A 24,857-nucleotide genomic window follows, 5' to 3' on the forward strand; every position below is an offset into this window, starting at 1 on the left:
CTTTCCCAAAGCGGATCCTTTGTCTGCACCTCCCAGGGCATTTGAACTGATTCCAGGGGCCAATCCAAAACAACGCCGCCGGAGGAGAGGGTGCTGGAGAGGTCTTCTAGTGAGGCTTGGGATGCACGCACACCACCCACCACTTCCGAGTATATTACTCGCTAATGTCCAGTCCCTAGTTAACAAAGTCGACGAAATCAGGGAAAGAGTTGCTTTCCAAAGAGATATCCGGGATTGTAACATACTCTGTTTCACAGAAACATGGCTACCTGGGGACATGCTGTCGGAGTCCGTACAGCCAACGGGATTTTCAGTGCATCGAGCCGACAGGAATTAACATCTCTCCGGTAAGAAGAAGGGCGGGGTGTATGTTTCACGATTAACAACTCAAAGTGTAATTGTAACAACATACAATAACTCAAATCCTTTTGTTCACCTGACCTAGAATTCCTTACAATCAAATGCCAACCGTATTATCTCCCAAGAGAACTCTCCTCAGATATCGTCACAGCCGTGTATATTCTCCCGCAAGCGGATACCAAGACAGCCATCAAGGAACTTCACTGGACTTTATGCAAATTGGAAACCATATATCCTGAGGCTGCATTTATTGTTGCTGGGGATTTTAACAAAGCTCATTTGAGAACAAGGCTACCTAAATTCTATCAGCATACCATTTGTAGTACACGAGCGAGTAACACGCTCAACCGTTGCTACTCTAACTTCCGCGATGCATACAAGGCCCTCCCCCGCCCTCCTTTTGGAAAATCCGACCGTGACTCTATCTTGTTGCTCCCCTTCTATAGGCAGAAACTAAAACAGGAAGCACCCGTGCTTAGGTCTATCCAACGCTGGTCTGACCAATCGGAATCCACGCTTCAAGATTGCTTCGATCACGTGGACTGGGATATGTTCCGGGTAGCCTCAGACAATAACAATTGACGTATACGCTGACTCGGTGAGCGAGTTTTTAAGGAAGTGTATAGGATATGTTGTACCCACTGTGACTATTAAAACTTTCCCTAACCAGAAACCGTGGATTGATGCCAGCATTCGCGCAAAACTGAAAGCACCTACCACTGCATTTAATCATGGCAAGGATTGAATGGAAACATGGCCGAATACAAACAGTGTAGTTATTCCCTCCGTAAGGCAAACAAGAAAGCGTCAGTATAGAGTCAAAGTGGAGTCGCAATTCAATGGTTCAAACACGAGACATATGTGGTAGGGTCTACAGACAATCCCGGATTACAAAAAGAAAACCAGCCCCATCGCAGACATCGACGTCTTGCTTCCAGACAAATTAAACAAGTTCTTTGCGCTCTTTGAGGACAATACAGTGCCACCGACGTGGCCCGCTACCAAAGACTGTGGGCTCTCCTTCTCCGTGGCCGACGTGAGTAAAACATTTAAACGTGGTAACGCTCGCAAGGCTGCCTGCCCATGCGGCATCCCTAGCCGCGTCCTCAGAACATGCGCAGACCAGCTGGCTGGTGTGATTACGGACATATTTAATCAATCCCTATCCCAGACTGCTGTCCCCACATGCTTCAAGACGCTTCAACCATTGTTCCTGTTCCCAAGAAAGCTAAGGTAACTGAACTAAATGACTATCATCCTGTAGCACTCACTTCTGTCATCATGAAGTGCTTTGAGAGACTAGTCAATGATCATATCACATCCACCCTACCTGTCACCCTAGACCCACTTCAGTTTGCTTACCACCCCAAAAGTCCACAGCTGATGCAATCGCCATCACACTGCACACTGCCCTAAATGCTGTTCATTGACTACAGCTCAACATTCAACACCATAGTACCCTCCAAACTCGAGACCTTGGGACTCGACCCCGCCCTGTGCAACTGGGTCCTGGACTTCCTGACGGGCCGCCCCCAGGTGGTGAAGGTAGGATTCAACACCGGGGCCCCACAAGGGTGCGTTCTCAGCCCCCTCCTGTACTCCCTGTTCACCCACAACTTCGTGGCCATGCACGCATCCAATTCAATCATTACGTTTGCAGACAACACTACAGTGGTAGGCTTGATTACCAACAACGATGAGACAGCCTGACAGGGAGGAGGTGAGGGCCCTCGGAGTGTGGTGTCAGGAAAATAACCTCTCACTCAAAACAAAACAGCAAAACAAAAGAGATGATTGTGGACTTCTGGAAACAGCAATGGGAGCACCCCACTATCCACATCGACAGGACAGCAGTGGAGAAGGTGGGAAGTTTTAAGTTCCTCGGTGTACATATCACAGACAAACTGAAATGGTCCACGCACACAGACAGTGTGGTGAAGAAGGCGCAACAGCGCCTCTTCAACCTCAGGATGCTGAAAAAAGGTGGCTTGTCACTGAAAACCTTCACTTACATTTACAGGTGCACAATTGAGAGAATCCTGTTGGGCTGTATCACCGCTTGGTATGGCAACTGCACCATCCACAACCGCAAGACTCTCCAGAGGGTGGCGCGGTCTGCACAACGCATCACCATGGGCAAACTACCTGCCCTCCAGGACACCTACAACACCCGGTGTCACAGGAAGGCAAAAAAAGATCATCAAGGACAATAACCACCCGAGCCATTGCCTGTTCACCCCGCTTCCATCCAGAAGATGAGGCCAGTACAGGTGCATCAAAGCTGGGACAGAGAGATTGAAAAACAGCTTCTATCTCAAGGCCATCAAATTGTTAAACAGCCACCACTAACACAGAGAGGTGACTGCCTACCTACAGACTTGATATCATTGGCCACTTTAATAAATGGAACACTAGTCACTTTAATAATGCCACTTTAATAATGCCACTTTCCCTGTGGCTCAGTTGGTAGAGCATGGTGTTTGCAACGCCAGCATGGTGTGTGCAACGCCAGGGTAGTGGGTTCAATTCCCACAGGGGGCCAGTACAGTTTTATTTATTTTTTAAATGTATGAAATGTATGCATTCACTACTGTAAGTCGCTCTGGATAAGAGCGTCTGCTAAATGACTAAAATGTTAAAAATGTAAATGTAAGAATGTTTACATATCTCACATTACTCATCTCATATGTGTATACTGTATCCTTTACTATCTATTGCATCTTAGCTGTTCTGTCACTGCTCATCCATATATTTTCTACTTATATATTCTTATCCCATTCCTTTTCTAGATTGTGTGTATTATGTTTTGTTGTGTAATTCATTAGATAATAGGTTTTGTTGTGGAATTGTTAAATATTACCTGTATGACACTGTTGGATCTAGAAGTATAAGCATTTCGCTGCACACGCAATAGCATCTTCTAACCATGTGTATGTGACCAATAAAATGTGATTTTGATTTGAATGCAATATGGCCTCCGGTTCCACATATTGTGGAACCTTGCTTTGAATCTGAATGTCTGTTTGTTGCACTCATTCGTATTCTAGATGTTTCTCTCGCTGGGCTATGAGAGCAGTCTGATACCTTGCTTCAAACCAATAGCATTGAAGGATGAAGGACAGTCATATGGCCTTGGTCTAGGATAGATAGGATTACCATGCATTGTTGACCACCAATGTAACCCAATGGTAGTTCTGTGCTCACCCCTGACTAGGTACATACATTTGTTCACTCTGAACTATGCCTCTTAATTTAGAGCTGTCCAATCAAACTTTCTGCCCTCAGGGCATCCCATCAAAATGTGTTCACCTCAGTGCAGATCAACCCCTAGAACTTAAAATAAACACTATATCAACTGCATCAAGTACCCAGTCTATTTTCAAGAGTACGTTCCTAGTCCTGCATCTTCAGCCAATAGACACAGCGAGTGTCTAGCACAACAGCCTGGTCCCAGATCTGTTTGTGCTGCCTCCTATGGTCATTGTCACGCCATTGTCACAGCACAAACAGATTTGAACCAGGCTAATGGCACAATAGGCCAAGGATAAGAGCCACCCTGGCCATCTGAGATGGACACCGGAGAAGGCTGATCCATCCGTTACCCTGCTAATCAAATCCCCCTGGCGGAGACCTTCGGCTAAACAGAGCACGTCCAATCTGGGTCGATTGCTGCCATTAGCAACCATTGTCCGATATAAGTGTAAACAGTTTTCTGCCTTTCCCTTCTCCCTCTTCTCGTCTTTCTCAGAGTGCGGCGGGAAGCTGGAGAAAGATATCACTGGTGACACCTCGGGCAACTTCCAAAAGCTTCTAATAATGCTTCTGCAGGTAAACGAAGAGAGAAGGAGGGATAAGAGAGATACAGTATTTCCTTTCTGATAATGGGAGTGCTTTGGTGATGTCCTTATAAAGTCATGGGTGGTTCACGAAAGGTGAGGATGGAGTGAGAAGGAATGAGGAGGGAAGGGTACGTACAGTAAGTACATCATTGTCCTCTGGGTCTTAGTAACCTAACCCACCAGGTTGCCAGGTTGGGAGGGACGCAAAGATTAGGTCATGAAGGGTAGACATCACTCTACTCCCATGATGCACTAACCTTTTCCCCTCTGTTCTTTTTTCTTCCCCTTTGCTCCTCTGTTCTTTTGTGTAGAGGAGCAATGACGAAGGGGTGGATGACAACAGGATTGAGAAAGACGCAAAGGTAACAGATCCCAATGAGTGGGTGGATGATCGCTAAGTGCTACGCTATAGGGCAAGACATAATTACATTTTGTCTTCAGCGCTCAAATGTTAACATGCTCAGGATATGGCTCCAAACCATTTCCATACAGTAGGCCTAAAGGACAAAGCAAGCTTCAAGTGTATCATAGTGCTCGCTGATAAATGATTGATATAAAAAATGGATTTAGTACATTTTCTTCCTGGAATGGAAAATCCCATGGACTTAAAAGCTAAAAAAAAAAATGTTTATTCATTTTCATACTTGGATCAACATTGTAGGCTACAGTACATTTAATGATTATACACATGCATGTATAATACAGGTCCAATGAAGGGTCCCTTGCCTTTGACATCCACTTCATTGAGCATGGCCTTATCATATTCAGTGAAACCAGTGACTGGCTCTAAAACATTTACATTTCTTCATAGATCATTGATCAAACTATGTTCTACTGCAACTAGTGAAGGTTGTGTTAAACAGCTGATAGTATAAGACATTCTGAACACCAAAGACAGGATTTGAGGTAAACACTTGCATACCACAATTGTAATAACAGTGCTCAGTGCGCTTTAATAAACTGTTATGAGTGGGGTACTTGTATTTGTGTGTGTGTTTCAGGAACTGATTGCTGCTGGCAAGGGGAAGGTTGGCACAGACGAAGATAAATTCATCAACATCCTGGGCAATAGAAGCCATGAACACCTTCGACTAGGTGTGTGTGTGCCATTTCGTTCAATCATTATAACAGAATTGCATTCTGCACTTTTATTATAACATCAAATAACATCAAATTCTCATATGTATCTTGTTTTTCATTGCAAGTGTTTGACGCCTACAAGAAGGTGTCTGGCAATGATATTGAGGACAGCATTGAGGGCGCGACTACTGGAAACCTGGAGAACTTAATGCTGGCAGTTGGTAAGACTCTACAATGATGACAAGTAGCAACAGTAAAGTTAAAAAAAGATTAGAAAAAAATATACAAAACTAAAATGTAACACAATTAAAGAATGACATTTCTGTATTGCATTTTGACAAATCAAACCTAAACCACCTATCAGTCAATACATGTTGTACATATTCCATACATACATAATACATAATATTGAAACATGAGTTAATCATTTGGAAATGTCATCTTTCCTTTCAATAGTGAAGTGTGCTAAGAGTGTCCCAGCCTACTTTGCAGAGTCCCTCTACAGGTCTATGAGGGTATGGTGTTTGTGTTGTCATCTATCATCCCATGGAGGATTTACCAGAAAGTTTCAATTACCAACGCATACCTCCAAAAAGGCTTTAGGAGGTTAGGTTTAGGCATTTGTAATTGTGATGTCTATTGTTTCTTTGTTAGCGTGCTGGCACTGATGACCACACTCTGATGAGAATCATGGTGTCCAGGGGTGAGACAGACATGCTGGACATCAGAGCCTGCTTTAAGAAGATGTATGGGGCATCTCTTTATACCACCATCCAGGTACAGTGGGCTAGTCTCTCCTCTATCCATTCTGGTACAATAGGCTAGTCTCCCTTTTAACTATTCAGGCACAATGGTCTAGTCTCTCCCTTAACTGTTGACATATAGGTTAGTTTTCAGGTACAGTGGACTAGTCTTTCCTCTAACCAGGTACAGTGCGCTAGTCTCATCTTCACCCCGAACAACTAACCCTAATAATCCACTTCTATACTCAGCTATCACCTATCAAATGACACTAGAGAGCAGTGAGGTTTCTGAGGGGAGGATGGCTCATAATAATGGCTGAAGTGGAGTCAATGGAGTGGGATCAACCACATCAAAGACATGGTGTCCATATGAGCCGTCCTCCCCTCAGCAGCCTCCACTGATAGAGAGTCATTAGATAGATTTGTGTCGCAGCCAATACACTGGGAAATCACCTGAGTGACAGGTCTATTATTCCAGCTGCCTCATCCACAAGCTCCCTAAATATTCTAGCAAGTCGGCCATTGTGACAATCTGTTACTCTCCTGAGTCTCCTCCTAGGTTTTTAGCTTATCAGTATCTGGATAGGAAGACTAAAATACCTGGTTTCAGCCCTGTAAACATGGGAGATGTCGATACCTCACTGGAGGCAGAATGATGAGGGCGTACTAGAGACTGGTGTAATGCCAAATGGATAGGACCAGTACAAACATGCAACCTCCTGTCATGCGTCCTTATTTCCAACCCCGCCATCTACAGCATACATCATCCATTCCTGACACTGTATTATTCATGACTCAGCATATCATGCTGTCTGACTTGGTAGTAATGAGCAGCCTTCCTCTGTGACTTGGTAATATTGAGCAGCCTTCCTCTCGGACTTGGTAATAATGAGCAGCCTTCCTCTTGGACTTGCGTCAGGTTGACATTGTGCGGTATGACAGTCCATTTGTACAACTGATGTAGATATTTGTTTACACAGCCATTGTGAAGACACTGCGCAATGGTTTTGTAGACCTTTTTTTGCAGACTAACTCTCCGTTGTATCACACAAATATCTGTCAAATGTGTTGTACATCAGCTGTACAACCTGAGTATACAAGACCTATGTAATTCATAGGCTGATTGTCTATTTGGCAGTGCTGGCAACACCTTTAATGCCAATTTGTGTTTATTTGTTTACTTATTCCCAGGAGGACACCACTGGGGACTACGGAAAGGCCCTGCTCTATCTTTGTGGAGGAAATGACTGAGGACTCTTTGATGATGTGGTTCTGAATGATGATGCGTGATGGCGCCACAATGAGCTACACCTGATACTCTGTCCGTCAATTATAATTAATTCATGTTAGATTTTTATCTTCTATTCGACGATTGGCTTAAGTTACCACTTCATTGTATTGGCTATGTATCTTGATTGTCCACATTCAACACATACTGAACTCAGCACTGTGTGCCCTCTTTTTTCCCCATATTGTTCAAATACTCTTTTATTTGACTCTTTTGTTCATGTGAAGCAAACTATGCTTTGTTTTGGTAAACATGTCTAATTTCAAGGAATAATGTGAGTAATATTGCTATATCCATTTGTTTTTGTTATTTTCTTTGTTACCTAAATCAACACGCTATCTTATTCTATCTTGATTAATGCCTTTATGTGTCTGTGAGTTCTAAGAACAAAGTTGCTGTTCAATTATTAAAAGGTTAATGTCTACTATTATGTTTCACTCATTAATAACATATGAAGTTGTGAATTGCAATAGGAGTGGGCAGATAAAGGTATCAGTCACCTCTAAGATGAGTATATCTCCATGACATAGTAACTCATGTCATATCTAATTGGCCAAGTTTAGTCTTTAGTTTACAGGTCATCCAATCGAATGGCTGTGGAGTCTTTAGTGATGTTGATATTCTACCACTAGATGGGAGAAACAGCCAAAACAAGCAGGGAGTTCATATCTAGTGGACTTCCCTATTGACACCACAGTAGTTGCAGCATGTACTGTAGTTATGTTGTAGCATGTAGTGTAGTTATGTTGTAACATGTACTGTAGTTAGGTTGTAACATGTACTGTAGTTAAGGTTGTAACATGTAGGTCTGTTGTAAAAATGTACTGTACTTATATTGTAACATGCAGTTAGGTTGTAACATGTACTGTAGTTATGTTGTTGTAACATGTACTGTAGTTATGTTGTTGTAACATGTACTGTAGTTATGTTGTTGTAACATGTACTGTAGTTATGTTGTTGCAACATGTACTGTAGTTGTGTTGTTGTAACATGTACTGTAGTTGTATTGTTGTAAAATGTACTGTTGTTAGGTTGTAACATGGAGTTAGGTTGTAACATGTACTGTAGTTATGTTGTAACATGTACTGTAGTTAGGTTGTAACATGTACAGTAGTTAGGTTGTAACGTGTAGTTAGATTGTAACATGTCATGTAGTTAGGTTGTAACATATAGTTAGGTTGTAACATGCACTGTAGTTAGGTTGTAACATGCACTGTAGTTAGGTTGTAACATGCACTGTAGTTAGGTTGTAACATGCACTGTAGTTAGGTTGTAACATGTACTGTAGTTAGGTTGTACCATGCACTGTAGTTAGGTTGTAACATGCACTGTAGTTAGGTTGTACCATGCACTGTAGTTAGGTTGTAACATGGACTGTAGTTAGGTTGTAACATGCACTGTAGTTAGGTTGTAACATGCACTGTAGTTAGGTTGTAACATGCACTGTAGTTAGGTTGTAACATGCACTGTAGTTAGGTTGTAACATGCACTGTAGTTAGGTTGTAACATGCACTGTAGTTAGGTTTTAACATGCACTGTAGTTAGGTTGTAACATGCACTGTAGTTAGGTTGTACCATGCACTGTAGTTAGGTTGTAACATGCACTGTAGTTAGGTTGTAACATGCACTGTAGTTAGGTTTTAACATGCACTGTAGTTAGGTTGTAACATGCACTGTAGTTAGGTTGTAACATGCACTGTAGTTAGGTTGTAACATGCACTGTAGTTAGGTTGTAACATGCACTGTAGTTAGGTTGTAACATGCACTGTAGTTAGGTTGTAACATGCACTGTAGTTAGGTTGTAACATGCACTGTAGTTAGGTTGTAACATGCACTGTAGTTAGGTTGTAACATGCACTGTAGTTAGGTTTTAACATGCACTGTAGTTAGGTTGTAACATGCACTGTAGTTAGGTTGTACCATGCACTGTAGTTAGGTTGTAACATGCACTGTAGTTAGGTTGTAACATGCACTGTAGTTAGGTTTTAACATGCACTGTAGTTAGGTTGTAACATGCACTGTAGTTAGGTTGTAACATGCACTGTAGTTAGGTTGTAACATGCACTGTAGTTAGGTTGTAACATGCACTGTAGTTAGGTTGTAACATGCACTGTAGTTAGGTTGTAACATGCACTGTAGTTAGGTTGTAACATGCACTGTAGTTAGGTTGTAACATGCACTGTAGTTAGGTTGTAACATGCACTGTAGTTAGGTTGTAACATGCACTGTAGTTAGGTTGTAACATGCACTGTAGTTAGGTTGTAACATGTACTGTAGTTAGGTTGTAACATGCACTGTAGTTAGGTTGTAACATGCACTGTAGTTAGGTTGTAACATGTACTGTAGTTAGGTTGTAACATGTACTGTAGTTAGGTTGTAACATGTACTGAGGTTGTAACGTACTGTAGTTAGGTTGTAACGTGTACTGAGATTGTAACGTATACTGTAGTTATGTTGTAACATCTACTGAAGTTAGGGTACTGAAGTTAGGTTGTAACATTTACTGTAGTTAGGTTGTAACATGTGGTTAGGTTGTAATGTGTAGTTAGGTTGTAACATGTATTGTAGTTAGGTTAAAATATGTAGTAAGCTTATAACATGTAGTTACATTGTAGCATATACTGTAGTTAGTTTGTAACCTGTACTGAGGTTGTAACGTACTGTAGTTAGGTTGTAACATGTACTGAGGTTGTAATGTATACTGTAGTTAGGTTGTAACATATACTGTAGTGAGGTTGTAACCTGTACTGAAGTTAGGTTGTAACATGTACTGAAGTTAGGTTGTAACATGTACTGTAGTTAGGTTGTAACATGTTGTTAGCTTGTAACATGTGGTTACATTGTAGCATGTATTGTAGTTACATTGTAACATGCACTGTAGTTATGTTGTAACATGTAATGCAGTTACGTTGTAATATGTAATTTAGTTATGTTGTAACATGTAGTTAGATTGTAACATGTACTGAGGCTGTAACATGTAGTTACGGTTGTAACATGTACTGAGGTTGTAACATGTACTGAGGTTGTAACATATACTGTAGTTAAGTTTTAACATGTACTGAGGTTGTAAAGTATACTGTAGTTAGGTTGTAACATGTAGTTACATTGTAACATGTACTGTAGTTACATTGTAACATGCACTTTAGTTATATTGTAACATGTAATGTAGTTACGTTGTAATATGTAATTTAGTTATGTTGTAACATGTAGTTAGATTGTAACATGTAGTTTTGTTGTAACATAGCTATGTTAAACATGTACTGTAGTTAGGTTGTAACACATACTGTAGTTAGGTTGCAACACATACTGTAGTTAGGTTGTAACAAATACTGTAGTTAGGTTGCAACACATACTGTAGTTAGGTTGCAACACATACTGTAGTTAGGTTGCAACACATACTGTAGTTAGGTTGTAACAAATACTGTAGTTAGGTTGTAACAAATACTGTAGTTAGGTTGCAACACATACTGTAGTTAGGTTGCAACACATACTGTAGTTAGGTTGCAACACATACTGTAGTTAGGTTGCAACACATACTGTAGTTAGGTTGCAACACATACTGTAGTTAGGTTGTAACAAATACTGTAGTTAGGTTGTAACAAATACTGTAGTTATGTTGCAACACATACTGTAGTTAGGTTGCAACACATACTGTAGTTACGTTGTAACAAATACTGTAGTTAGGTTGCAACACATACTGTAGTTAGGTTGCAACACATACTGTAGTTAGGTTGCAACACATACTCTAGTTAGGTTGCAACACATACTGTAGTTAGGTTGTAACAAATACTGTAGTTAGGTTGCAACACATACTGTAGTTAGGTTGCAACACATACTGTAGTTAGGTTGCAACACATACTGTAGTTAGGTTGCAACACATACTGTAGTTAGGTTGCAACAAATACTGTAGTTAGGTTGCAACACATACTGTAGTTAGGTTGCAACACATACTGTAGTTAGGTTGTAACAAATACTGTAGTTAGGTTGCAACACATACTGTAGTTAGGTTGTAACAAATACTGTAGTTAGGTTGTAACAAATACTGTAGTTAGGTTGTAACATCTAATTGTTAGGTTGTAACATGTAATGTAGTTAGGTTGCAACATGTAGTGTAGTATTTGTATTTATTAAGGGTCCAATTTGCCAGCTTCTCTTCCTGGGGTCCAGCAACATTAAGGCAGTCATATACAATTTAAAATATTACATGCCATTATATTTCATGACACTTTTCACAGCACATTAAGTGTGTGCTCTCAGGCCACTACTCTACTATGACATCTACAATACAAAATCTATGTGTACGTGTGTAATAAGCATGTGTTTGCGTGTGTGTGTGTGTGTGTGTGTGTGTGTGTGTGTGTGTGTGTGTGTGTTTCTTCACAGTCCCTGCTGTTCCATAAGGTATATTTGTATCTGTTTTTAAATCTGATTCTATTGCTTGCATCAGTTACCTGATGTGGAATAGAGTTCCATGTAGCCTTGCGTCATCTGTTCTTGATTTGGGGATTGTGAAGAGACCGTTGTTGGCATGTCTTGTGGGGTATGCATGGGTGTCCAAGCTATGTGCTAGTAGTTTAAACAGACAGCTTGGTGCATTCAACATGTCAACACTTCTTACAAACACAAGTAGTGATGAAGTCAATCTCTCCTCCACTTTGAGCTCTAAATGCATATTATTAATGTTAGCTCTCTATGTACACCCAAGGGCCAGCCGTGCTGCCCTGTTCTGTAGTTTGGTTGTAACATGTACTGTAGTTAGGTTTTAACATGTACTGTAGTTAGGTTGTAGCGTGTACTGTAGTTAGGTTGTAGCGTGTACTGTAGTTAGGTTGTAATGTGTAGTTATATCATGTATCAAGGTAAGACCCAGATGCAGACAATGTTGAATTAACAATAGTTTAATAATCCAACAGGGGCAGGCAATAGACAGGTCAAGGCAGGCAGGGGTCAGTAAACCAGAGGTGGGGCAACGGTACCGGATGGCAGGCAGGCTCAGGATGGGCAGAGGTCAATAATCCAGAGGTGGGGAAAAGGTACAGGTCGGCAGGCAGGGGCAGGGGCAGGCAGAGTGGTCAGGCAGGCGGTCTCAGAGTCAGGACAGGCAACGGTCAAAACCAGGAGAGCGAGAAAAAGAGAGACTGGGAAAAGCAGGAGCTGAGACACAAAAACGCTGGTTGACATGAAAAACAAGACGAACTGGCAACAGACAAACAGAGAACACAGGTATAAATACACAGGGGATAATGGGGAAGATGGGCAACACCTGGAGGGGGGTGGAGACAATCACAAAGACAGGTGAAACAAATTACGGTGTGACAGGCCGTGTTGAAGGTGGTCTTCCACTTGTCCGCCTCTCGTATTCGCACCAAGTGGTAGGCGTTCAGTAGATCCAGCTTGGAGAAAACAGTGGCCCACTGGAGCGGTTCGAAGGCAGAGGAAATGAGTGGTAGCGGATAACGGTTGTTCACAGTAATGTCATTCACTTTTTCTCCACGAAGAAGAAACCTGCGCCAGCGGGCGAGGAAGAGGGACGGATAAATCCTGTAGCTAGGGAGTCCCCAATGTAGGTCTCCATAGCCTTGGTCTCTGGTCACGACAGAGAGTACAGACGTCAGCGGGGTGGCGTGTAGTTAGGTTGTAACGTGTGGTTAGGTTGTAATGTGGAGTGTTGTTAGGTTTTAACATGTACTGTAGTTAGAGTGTAGCGTGTTCTGTAGTTAGGCTGTAATGTGCTCTGTAGTTAGGCTGTAACGTGTACTGTAGTTAGGCTGTAACGTGTACTGTAGTTAGATTGTAACGTGTTCTGTAATTAGGCTGTAGCGTGTACTGTAGTTAGGCTGTAGCATGTACTGGAGTTAGGTTGTAATATGTCCTGTAGTTAGGATGTAATGTGTACTGTAGTTTGGGTGTAACGTGTACTGTAGTTTGGTTGTAACGTGAATTGTAGTTTGGTTGTAACGTGTACTGTAGTTTGGTTGTAACGTGTACTGCAGTTTGGTTGTAATGTGCAGTTTGGTTGTAAGGTGTAGTTTGGTTGTAACGTGTAGTTTGGTTTAACGTGCAGTTAAGTTGTAATGTGCAGTTAGGCTGTAACGTGCAGTTAGGCTGTAACGTATAGTTAGGTTGTAACGTATAGTTAGGCTGTAACGTATAGTTAGGTTGTAACGTATAGTTAGGCTGTAACGTATAGTTAGGCTGTAACGTATAGTTAGGCTGTAACGTATAGTTAGGCTGTAACGTATAGTTAGGTTGTAACGTATAGTTAGGTTGTAACGTATAGTTAGGCTGTAACGTATAGTTAGGCTGTAACGTATAGTTAGGCTGTAACGTATAGTTAGGTTGTAACGTATAGTTAGGTTGTAACGTATAGTTAGGCTGTAACGTGCAGTTAGGCTGTAACGTATAGTTAGGTTGTAACGTATAGTTAGGTTGTAACGTATAGTTAGGCTGTAACGTATAGTTAGGTTGTAACGTATAGTTAGGCTGTAACGTATAGTTAGGTTGTAACGTATAGTTAGGCTGTAACGTATAGTTAGGTTGTAACGTGTAGTTAGGTTGTAGCATGTATTGTAGTTAGGTTGAAACATGTAGTTAGGTTGTAACGTAGTTACATTGTAGCATGTAGCAACACAGGATGTTTTTGTGTTGTTCAAGGGCAGTCAAGTCTGGGGTGCCAAGGGCTATATCTGTTCTCATCCAATTCTTCTACATTTTACATAGGAGAGACTAGGGTCAGTGGTCCTAGCAGTGGCTTGGTTGGGGAAGGGGGCTTGGATGACGGTTCAGGAGTCCAACTGGAGAAAGGTCCAACTGGAGAAAGGTTGGCCTGACTTTGAGAAGTCTACTGTCTGGATTATGACCACTGAGGAATTCATAGGTTTAGCACAGTGGTGGTCAATCCTAGTCCTGGAGGACCGCCTTGTGTGCATGCTTTTGTTTCAGCCCTGCACTAATACATCGGATTAGAAAAATAATAAGTATTCCATTTAGACCATCCTTGAGCTAGCATTTTTCAGAGTTGCCATTTGAATTGTATTATGAACAATTGATAGGCCTATCGTCATTATTGAAATTATCAATTTAGGATTGCTTGATTAGTTTACATTTAATTATTTGTTTACTTGTTCAACTGATTCAATCATTCAAGACGTCACCACATGCCTAATGCCCTTCAACAGATACCCTCTTTAATCCACATTGTATTGTACTACCCTACTCTGGTATGAACACATTGCATTGTACACCTCACACCAACAATGAATTGTTTGTAGGCTGTAATAATTCCTGGTAGTCATGAGTACAACGGCCCCAGCCCTAAACCTATTTATTAACCAACCAACCCCCTGGCTGGCAAACACACCATGCTCCAAATCTCCTGCTTAGGGTGTGTTATTTATGTTTGGGGTTGCTCGAGGCCTCATTTTTCAGCCAATCAGAGACCAGGGGGAATCAGGCCACCTCGGTCCAAACCAATTATGTATATAAACCCACACAGGCACAATACATTAGGCTCCGCCCACCAACAAGCACAGCAGGAAGTGGACATGTCCTGGGTTGGTGGGCAGCACGTGAGATTTGGCAGGCGGTGGGTAATGTTCCCAAATTTCAAAATGTGGGACCGACACAGAAAGGGAGGGAAGGAAAGTTTTTCTTAATCTCATTCTGGTAAATTGTATTATGTGGAAGTATTTAAATGTTTCCATGGTAGTTCAGTATGAAATAAACGATATAGAAATATGTATTTCTGTGAATATATGCCAATGCCGTTGGGGTATCGGACTAATCTCCTTTATTTTAAAGAGAACGAGTAGTCCTGCACAAACACTTGTTGAATGAAGTGGCTGTGAAATTATTTGTTGAGCAATGGCAGCATGCATTGACAGTGAATAATGTCACTTTTTCATGTTATCAGTTACGAGAGAAATGTGAATACACTGTCATATACCATACAGCCAGGAATGTGAACCCACCTGTAGAGATTTCTCTATATGCATGAATCTCTAATTCGTGCTTTAGAACAGCCTGTCAAGACATTGTTTTGATGACTAACTACATGTACTGTACAATGTACAGAATCAAAGCACTGCACGACTGAGGCAGCAGACACTGTAAATAAACAGCTGTGCCAAGATAAAAGAGTAGGGTGGGACATCCATAGTACCACGTCCATATATATATATATTTATATAGCATATGGCTCTGGTGGTTAGAGCAGGCATGTGAGGTTCTTACTGTAGATCAAAGGCATGAGGAAGGATTCATGTATAGCTCTATAGATCTGAGGAGAGGAGAAAGGGATGTTAATGTTAGGTGAAGCCATGGATGAAGTAAATGTCTACTTAACTTGTGTACTGTGAAACAGGTGGGATATGGACTCTATGGGAGGCATGGCATTGCGGTCACATCATGTCTCACAACATTCTGTTCCTCAGAAAGAAAACATTGTTCACTGGCTGCTATTGAGTTTCTAGATGCATTATGGTGCCCTGTGAGGCATAACAATGACAAAAAGTTAATGTTGACTCCCGGTAAATGAACCGGCTTGGGACTCTGAGAGATCAGAGGGAAGGATTTCTATCCAAATCTATTCAATTTGATCTGTATCCATAGTGAGGGAGTATCCTCACGGATCTGCCTTACAATTAGGTGTGCCAGCGGTGGTTCAACTACTGAGGGAATGTGCTTCCTGTGTTGTGTCATGCCACAATGCAATCGTGCGTATCAACTCAAATTCACTGGAACATCCTCCTCAGTCTTTCTTTCTATAACGCATTGACAGGTGCAACAAACTTTACAAGACCAAACGACGTTCAAAAGCACTTGGGTGCACTGTTGATATTCTACCACATTACTGTGGCATCCATATATTATTTTTTATCTGATTCACGATGACATTTTTTTTCTGCAATCCTGAAAAGGAAACTATGTCTCATCGTAAAACAACGTTATTTGTTTTGGTTAATCACTAACCTAAAGGTGGTGTCAAAGCAAAGACTAACATTGATGTAATTGACTATCAAGATGGATGAATCATATTGCAAATAGCACGTGATAAAGAAATCACACTTGAGGAATCTCCTTTAAAGAGATTCAATGGGATCTTAAGCACTTACAAATTCATAACATATCATCCGAATTGCAGGAAAACTACATTTTTGGGCAGGACGTAACATATCATACAAATGGATGACGTTGTACATTTGTGCAACATTTTCAGGGACCTGTTTTGGCTCATACTTTCAAAACTACCGGCTGAAATGATCCAAAACCTTTAATGCATATTTCACATTTTTCCATCCTCTCAGCAGCTATTTGCCTGCTGTTTGAAATCATGTGGCACCCACCTTCTGCTTTCAACAAAATTGGTATCTATCTGGTGACAAATGGTACGTAACTGTGTTTATTTTAATTAATCATGAATAAATAGAGTAATTACTTAATTATTACGTAAATGCCCTTTTACAATTTGATGTCTAGATAAATACCAGATTATAAGTAAAACAACAAATAACAGAGTTGTGTCAAGGAGTAGTCTGTATGATTGGCCTTATCCTACTCTTCTTTTTTGTATATCTGATTCCAATCAAATCTTTTTCCTGCACTCTGAACAGCCAAAAAGCACATGGAATCGGATCATTTCCAATCAGATTCAAACCACATTTATAGGTGGTTTGAAATCAGATACAAATCCGATTACTGGCCATGCGACTTGTGTTTGAATGGACAAATCGGATTTATTTGCCCTCAAGTGTTTTGTAGACTGCTATTTGGCATATCTTGTTGCGTGCTAGCTACTCTGTTGACAGTTTGACAAGAAAATGTGGCAACTAAATAGCTCGTTTACAAACAAAGTACTGAGTTTCTCATGCTAGCAAGCTAAACAGCTAGCTAGCTTGTTGACTGCTGAGGCTAGCCCAAAAGTACTTGTTTTGAAAGTTGGATCATCTTATCCTTATTCTTATCCAGGTACAACCCCAAATCTGTAAACATGGGCACCCTCATAGATATCATCCAAATACACCTCTGCTGTTTTCAACCAAGATCTCAGCGATTACTGCCTCATTGCCTGCATCTGTAATGGGTTTGCCGTCAAATGACCACCCCTCATCACTGTCAAATGCTCCCTAAAACACTTCAGCGAGCAAGCCTTTCTAATCGACCTGGCCCGGGTATCCTGGAAGGATATTGACCTCATCCCGTCAGTAGAGGATGCCTGGTCATTCTTTAAAAATGCCTTCCTCACCATCTTAAATAAGCATGCCCCTTTCAAAAAATGTTGAACTAGGAACAGATATAGCCCTTGGTTCTCTCCAGACCTGACTGCCCTCGACCAGCACAAAAACATCCTGTGGCGTTCTGCATTAGCATCGATAATGATATCGACCCCCATGATATGCAACTTTTCAGGGAAGTTAGGAACCAATATACACAGGCAGTTAGGAAAGCTAAGGCTAGCTTTTTCAAGCAGAAATTTGCATCCTGTAGCACAAACTCAAAAAAGTTCTGGGACACTGTAAAGTCCATGGAGAATAAGAGCACCTCCTCCCAGTTGCCCACTGCACTGAGGCTAGGAAACACTGTCACCACCGAAAAATCCACTATAATTGAGAATTTCAATAAGCATTTTTCTACGGCTGGCCATGCTTTCCACCTGGCTACCCATACCCCGGTCAACAGCCCTGCACTCCCCACAGCAACTTGCCCAAGCCTCCCTAATTTCTCCTTCACCCAAATCCAGATAGCTGATGTTCTGAAAGAGCTGCAAAGTCTGGACCCCTACAAATCAGCGGGGCTAGACAATCTGGAGCCTTTCTTTCTAAAATGATCTGCCAAAATTGTTGCAACCCCTATCACTAGCCTGTTCAACCTCTCTTTTGTATCGTCTGAGATTCCCAAAGATTGGAAAGCTGCTACGGTCATCCCCCTCTTCAAAGGGGGAGACACTCTAGACCCAAACTGCTACAGACCTATATCTATCCTACCCTGCCTTTCTAAGGTCTTCGAAAGCCAAGTTAACAAACAGATAACCAACCATTTCGAATCCCACCATACATTCTCCGCTATGCAATCTGGTTTCAGAGCTGGTCATGGGTGCACCTCAGCCACGCTCAAGGTCCTAAATGATAACCGCCATCGATAAGAGACATTTCTGTGCAGCTGTATTCATCAACCTGGCCAAGGCTTTCGACTCTGTCAATCACCACATTCTTATTGGCAGAATCAACAGCCTTGGTTTCTCAAATGATTGCCTCGCCTGGTTAACCAACTACTTCTCTGATAGAGTTCAATGTGTCAAATCGGAGGGCCTGTTGTCCGGACCTCTGGCCATTTCTATGGGGGTGCCACAGGGTTCAATTCTCGGGCCGACTCTCTTCTCTGTATACATCAATGATGTCGCTCTTGCTGCTGGTGATTCTCTGATCCACCTCTACGCAAACGACACCATTCTGTATACTTCTGGCCCTTCTGTGGACACTGTGTTAACTAATCTCCAGACGAGCTTCAATGCCATACAACTCTCCTTCCGTGGCCTCCAACTGCTCTTAAATGCAAGTAAAACTAAATGCATGCTCTTCAAACGATCACTGCCCGCACCTGCCCGTCCATCCAGCATCACTACTCTGGACGGCTCCGACTTAGAATATGTGGATAACTGCAAATACCTAGGTGTCTGGTTAAACTGTAAACTCTCCTTCCAGACTCACATTAAGCATCTCCAATCCAAAATTAAATATAGAATCGGCTTCCTATTTCGCAACAAAGCATCCTTCACTCATGCTGCCAAACATACCCTCGTAAAACTGACCATCCTACCGATCCTCGACTTCGGCGATGTCATTTATAAAATAGCCTCCAACACTCTACTAAACAAAAGCCCCATGTACTACCCACCACTGTGACCTGTACGCCCTCATTGGCTGGCCCTCGCTTCATACTCATCGCCAAACCCACTGGCTCCAGGTCATCTACAAGTCTCTGCTAGGTAAAGCCCCGCCTTATCTCAGCTCACTGGTCACCATAGCAGCACCCACTCGTAGCACGCGCTCCAGCAGGTATATCTCACTGGTCACCCCCAAAGCCAATTCCTCCTTTGGCCGCCTTTCCTTCCAGTTCTCTGCTGCCAATGACTGGAATGAACTGCAAAAATCACTGAAGCTGGAGACTCATATCTCCCTCACTAGCTTTAAGCACCAGCTGTCAGAGCAGCTCACAGATCACTGCACCTGTACATAGCCCATCTGTAAACAGCCCATCCAACTACCTCATCCCCATACTGTATTTATTTATTTATCTTGCTCCTTTGCACCCCAGTATCTCTACTTGCACATTCATCTTCTGCACATCTTCCATTCCAGTGTTTAATTGCTATATTGTAATTACTTCGCCACCATGGCCTATTTATTGCCTTAACTCCCTTATCTTACATCATTTGCACTCACTGTATATAGACTTTTTGTTTTCTTTTTTCTACTGTATTATTGACTGTATGTTTTGTTTATTCCATGTGTAATTCTGTGTTGTTGTATGTGCCGAACTGCTATGCTTTATCTCGGCCAGGTCGCAGTTGCAAATGAGAACTTGTTCTCAACTAGCCTACCTGGTTAAATAAAGGTGAAATGAAATAAAATAAATAAATAAATAAAATAAAACATCCTCCAAAGCAACTGGGAAACTTCCATGGCAGCCATTGTTGTCACCTTGCAGTAGCTTGCTACACAACAACTTCTGAGTGAAAGGAAGCACCACCCCCAATCATCCTACAGTACACCACCGTGCACACACTTGTCATTACTATGACAACTAGCTTAGCCTTGTTAGCAAATGACTGCTGTCTGAACACACACAAATCTGATTTGGCCACTTGTAACTTGCTAATTGGACAGTCAGTATTCCAAAACGGATTTGAAAAACAAAACTGATTTCTGTGCAGTTTGAACAAAGCTTTACTCCTACTATCCTAATCCTCTTCAGATTGTATTGTATGATCACAAAAACAAATGCCACCAACAAATACCCCCATATTTTATTCCATTTGACATTTTGTCATATGATCCCATGCTATAATTAATTGCATAGTCCCCATTGACTTTATTCCAAGAAACCCATTTGAACCAAATCTTGAATTGTTATAAAAGTGTGACCGATTTTCACTCAACAGAACACATTTTCCCATTGACAGAATTAAGCATTCGGTTTTGATAGTTCATTTAGCACGTTTGATCTTGATGCTAGTTACTCTGTAAAAAGAGTAAAAAGAGACTTTCCACCTGCTCACCTGATGCATGTGGAGTATTAGCTATGTGTTGTGATTGGCTTCTGCGCATTGCTCCTTCAGGTGCTACACAGTACTATCACCTTAAATGACTAATAAGTTGCTAGATAAATAAAGGCTTGGCGTGTTCCTATCTACATGTACCTTTTACCATGTGTCCCTCCAACATTTTTGGAAAGTTTTGGGTGGGTCAAACATGAATTATCTATTTTAGTAAAGGGTGACTGGGTACTCCTTCATGAAATTACATAATTCACATCCAAAGTATATTATTTGAATGCAGGAATCTGTTATTTCCTGAAGAACATAAGCTTTTTATAGATTTGTGAAGTACAGTTCAAGCTCAGGTCAGCCAGATAAACCATAAACAACCATCTATAAGATTATTCCGTTAATAGCTAGTAGCTCGTAAATAACTAATTATAGGTGTGGCCTATGGCCTACATGGCTTGGACAGTTAACGGAGTTCCATGGTAAAGTACACCTTGTGTCCAGGGGGACATAGGTGGAAATTCAATCCAACAAGGGTAAACAATGTACAACCGAAATAAACCTTTTGCCGTTATTCAAGAGGAAGGTAGCAAACTACTGTACTTCAGGGGTGCACTAAAACATTTTGTGTGACAGATTGATTTAATTACTGATAAAGAGATATGGAACTTCCTCCTTAAGAGTCTATTGACGCACCTGTGCATCAATCTAAGTAACCTTAAAAAAATATCCATCAAAATGCTCAGTTTAACATAGAGATATGTCTCAATCCACCGCATTGGCCTTCCGCATCTGGAAGGTGGCCGAGCTACAGACCATGAGACAACCTGAAAATCGGTCTTCTCATGAAAATGTCTGTAGCATCTGAATTGTTTGGCCTACTAATATGACCACTCTATGGAAACATGACTCTCACGAACGTAGTGTTCTCCGTTTTGCTGTACGATCTCCCACAAGTGTCACTAGACTCGTCTGCAGTTGGTATCGCCAATGAGCCAATTTTTGTCAGTAGCGTGCGAACGGTTTTGGCTCCAAACTAATATAACTACGCTTTGGATAGCTTTCTTATATCTCCTACAGTAGATATAGGACAGATACTTCAAAACCTTTTTCCTTCTGATAAATGTTTTGACAATTTTTTTTTTTTTTTTACTAACACCCCTTCCCCATTGATCCATGGTATGACCATCTTAAAACAATTCCATATGTTAGCCCCCCCCCTCTCAAAGACTTTGACTTTTAGAGGTTTAAAGCAAAATAGAGCTATGGAACTGTATAAAAGTGTTTTATTACAGCGGCACCAGAACTGCATTATTATAAAACTATCTGGTGGGCCTACTGTTAGAGGATGGCCACAATGTCAGCAGTGACTGAGAACATGTACTGTAAGGGCATTGCAGAGCTTTCAGACTAAGCTACAACTTACAGTTTAATTTAAAGTTTAAAAAAATATCAGGCTCATCACTTGATAGATCTTGGTGTCAAGTATAATATTCCTCAGCCTTGGCAACAGTTACCCTTGTGGCAATTCCATGCCCTAAAGCACTGCAAGGAATGCAAGTGATGCAGCAAGTAGCCTTGTAGTTGTAGAATTTTGTAGGCTTTTTGATGGGTCTCAAAGGCCCTCTTATTCAGATCTCAAACGAGAGACTAACTTTTATGGGTTTCCAGTCCTACTATCAGTCTTTTACTATCTGGCTTTTTATTTTATTACCCATGGTTTTTCTTTTGACAAATGAATCTACACATGGACACCATTACACCAACTATTCTGGGGATCAAATCAACACAACTTTCTCTGCACCCCTGTATAATTCTACATTTGTTGGCTCATTTCCATTTATACTAAATCGTGTACCTACCATTCCTCTCCCATCTAATGAGCCCAACATGCTGGGAGAGGAAATGTGGACAAATATCCGAATCGTCTATAGTTTATTCATGCCTCCGGTCCCAGACATGCCCATTAAAAGTTTGTTGATTGCCAAATGTTTTACAATATAAAATGGCACAATCTGTAAGATGTTGTGCTGGTCATTTAAACAAGGTATGTTTATCATGTTGATCTCACAGACCTTGCATCCATAGCTCCTAAGAATTTGAGAGTGGTTATATTTCCCCCGTTTCCATTTCTCTGCTTACCAAACAAAGTGACTGGGTAAGGCTGCTGAAATTGCAGATTGGGCCTTTAAGAAATTACTCAAATCTGGAGGGCTAATTTCAACCACATCCTAAAGTACACATGTATTATATACTCATGTCTACATGAAGCTCTGTACTAGATTCACTTTTGTACCTTTTCTATGTTTTTCCAGGGAGCATGACGAGGGATTGTCAAGTGCTGGTGTGGGTCATGTAGGTGCTTGTCTGAGTGTGTGGTGCAGTTTGGGAGTACCTGTAGTGAAAGAAAAGTCTTTGAGATAATGACTCCTAAAGAGAGAAAGTGTCTCTGCTTCACCTCTGTTTTTTTCTGACCACATTTTTGGGGGTTTTGTTATTTTTTTGTAGGGGGGGTTACAGATACATTATGCATTTCAAATAAGTTTAGAAAACCTCTACCCATAGGCTGACACTCAAAAAAAATAAGAGTAAGTGGAAAAAGTAGTTTAATAATCAATAAGACATTCAGTATAAACAGAAAAAGAAAGAAAAAAAGTGGACCTCCACCCCCAACCCCACCCAGCCAACATGTCTTCATCCAACCCTCCACTTCTGGTAACCATGTCTCCCACCCACCCCCTAGCAACCAGGGTTGCTCATCTGCCACCCCAGCAACCAGATAAAACCCTCCCTAACACCCCTTCCCCATGGGCCCGAAAGCAAAGAAAGTAAAAAAGATTAAAATACAGTATGGATGGATAGATAGACAGATGCTGTATGCACAAATTTGTTTGCATCCCTATTAGTGAGGATTTCTCCTTTGCCAAGATAATCCATCCACCTGACAGGTGGCATATCAAGAAGCTGATTAACCAGCAGGTGCACCATGTGCTGGGGACAAAAAGCCACTCTAAAATGTGCAGTTTTGTCACAACACAATGCCACAGATGTTCCAAGTTTTGAAGGAGTGTGCAATTGGCATACTGACTGCATGAATATCCACCAGAGCTGTTTCCAGAGAATGTAATGTTCATTTATCTACCATAAGCCATCTCCAATGTCGTTTTAGAGAATTTGACAGTACGTCCATCTGGCTTTACATCCGCAGACCACGTGTAACGACACCAGCCTAGGACCTCCACATCCGGATTCTACACTTGCGAGATTGTTTGAGACCATGCACCCGGGCGGCTGATGAAACTGAGGAGTATTTCTGTCTGTAATAAAAGCCCTTTTATGGGGAAAAACATCCAAGTGGGTGGTTCTATGCCCTCCCAGGCCAACGCATGGCTGCGCTCCTGCCCAGTCATGTGAGATGCATTAGTGTCACATCCTGATCTGTTTCACCTGTCCTTGTGATTGTCTCCACCCCCCCTCCAGGTGTCATCCATCTTCCCCATTATCCCCTGTGTATTTATACCAGTGTTCTCTGTCTGTCTGTTGCCAGCTCGTCTTGTTTGTTTGAGACAACCAGCTTTTTAAGTCTCAGCTGCTGCTTTTTCTAGTCTCGCTTTTCTTGCCCTCCTGGATTTGACCCTTTTCTGTCCTGACTCTGAGCCCATCTGCCTGACCACTTTGCCTGTCTCTGAGCCTGCCTGCCAACATGTACCTCTGCCTCCCTCTGGATTACCAACCTCTGCCTGCCTTGACCTGTCTACTGCTTGCCTCTGTTGGAACATGAAACCGTTGTTTATTCGACGTGGTCTGCATCTGGGTCTTCCCTTCATACCTGATACATTCGAGCCTAATGAATTTATTTCAATTGACTAATTTCCTTATTTGAAATTTAACTAAAATTGTTGTGTGTGTGTGTGTGTGTACACATGTTTGGATATATGTGTTGGGCTTTATCCGAGATTATTCTTTAGAGTCAAGTATATTTGTCCAGGCCTCAATTTTTCCTTGACTAGCACCATTCATTCTTGCAGTTGATAATTCTGTTGTAACTTCTAATAGTAACTGTATCCACTGGCGAATTGGGAGAGAGTTAGGTGATTGCCAGCTAAGAGCCAATATCTTTTTTTGCAGCAGTGCTGCCTGCCAGCAGTAATCATCTCTGAGAGATGCAAGGTGCTATCATCGTTAAGTAACAAAGTTAATGTTTATATTCATGCACTTCAAAAATTATTTTGTAACTTTGCCCCAGAAGTATTTAACTGCAGGGCAATCCCATCATGTGAAGG

The 24,857-nt window shown here is 41.6% G+C and overlaps 1 protein-coding gene across 1 annotated transcript in view; it reads left to right on the forward strand.

The window, feature by feature from the left end:
- Window positions 1–7,737, forward strand: part of LOC106604559 (annexin A5) — a 30,529-nt gene extending 22,792 nt beyond the window's left edge. Inside the window, exons 7-13 of the mRNA XM_014199309.2 lie at window positions 4,109–4,188; window positions 4,511–4,561; window positions 5,201–5,294; window positions 5,405–5,500; window positions 5,736–5,794; window positions 5,934–6,056; window positions 7,214–7,737. Of these exons, the coding sequence (XP_014054784.2) occupies window positions 4,109–4,188; window positions 4,511–4,561; window positions 5,201–5,294; window positions 5,405–5,500; window positions 5,736–5,794; window positions 5,934–6,056; window positions 7,214–7,273 (563 nt within the window). The 3' untranslated portion in view covers window positions 7,274–7,737. The remainder of the gene's footprint in view (window positions 1–4,108; window positions 4,189–4,510; window positions 4,562–5,200; window positions 5,295–5,404; window positions 5,501–5,735; window positions 5,795–5,933; window positions 6,057–7,213) is intronic.
- Window positions 7,738–24,857: the final 17,120 nt, after the last annotated feature.

The sequence above is a fragment of the Salmo salar genome, chromosome ssa05, assembly GCF_905237065.1.
Source record: "Salmo salar chromosome ssa05, Ssal_v3.1, whole genome shotgun sequence".
NCBI lineage: Eukaryota > Metazoa > Chordata > Actinopteri > Salmoniformes > Salmonidae > Salmo > Salmo salar.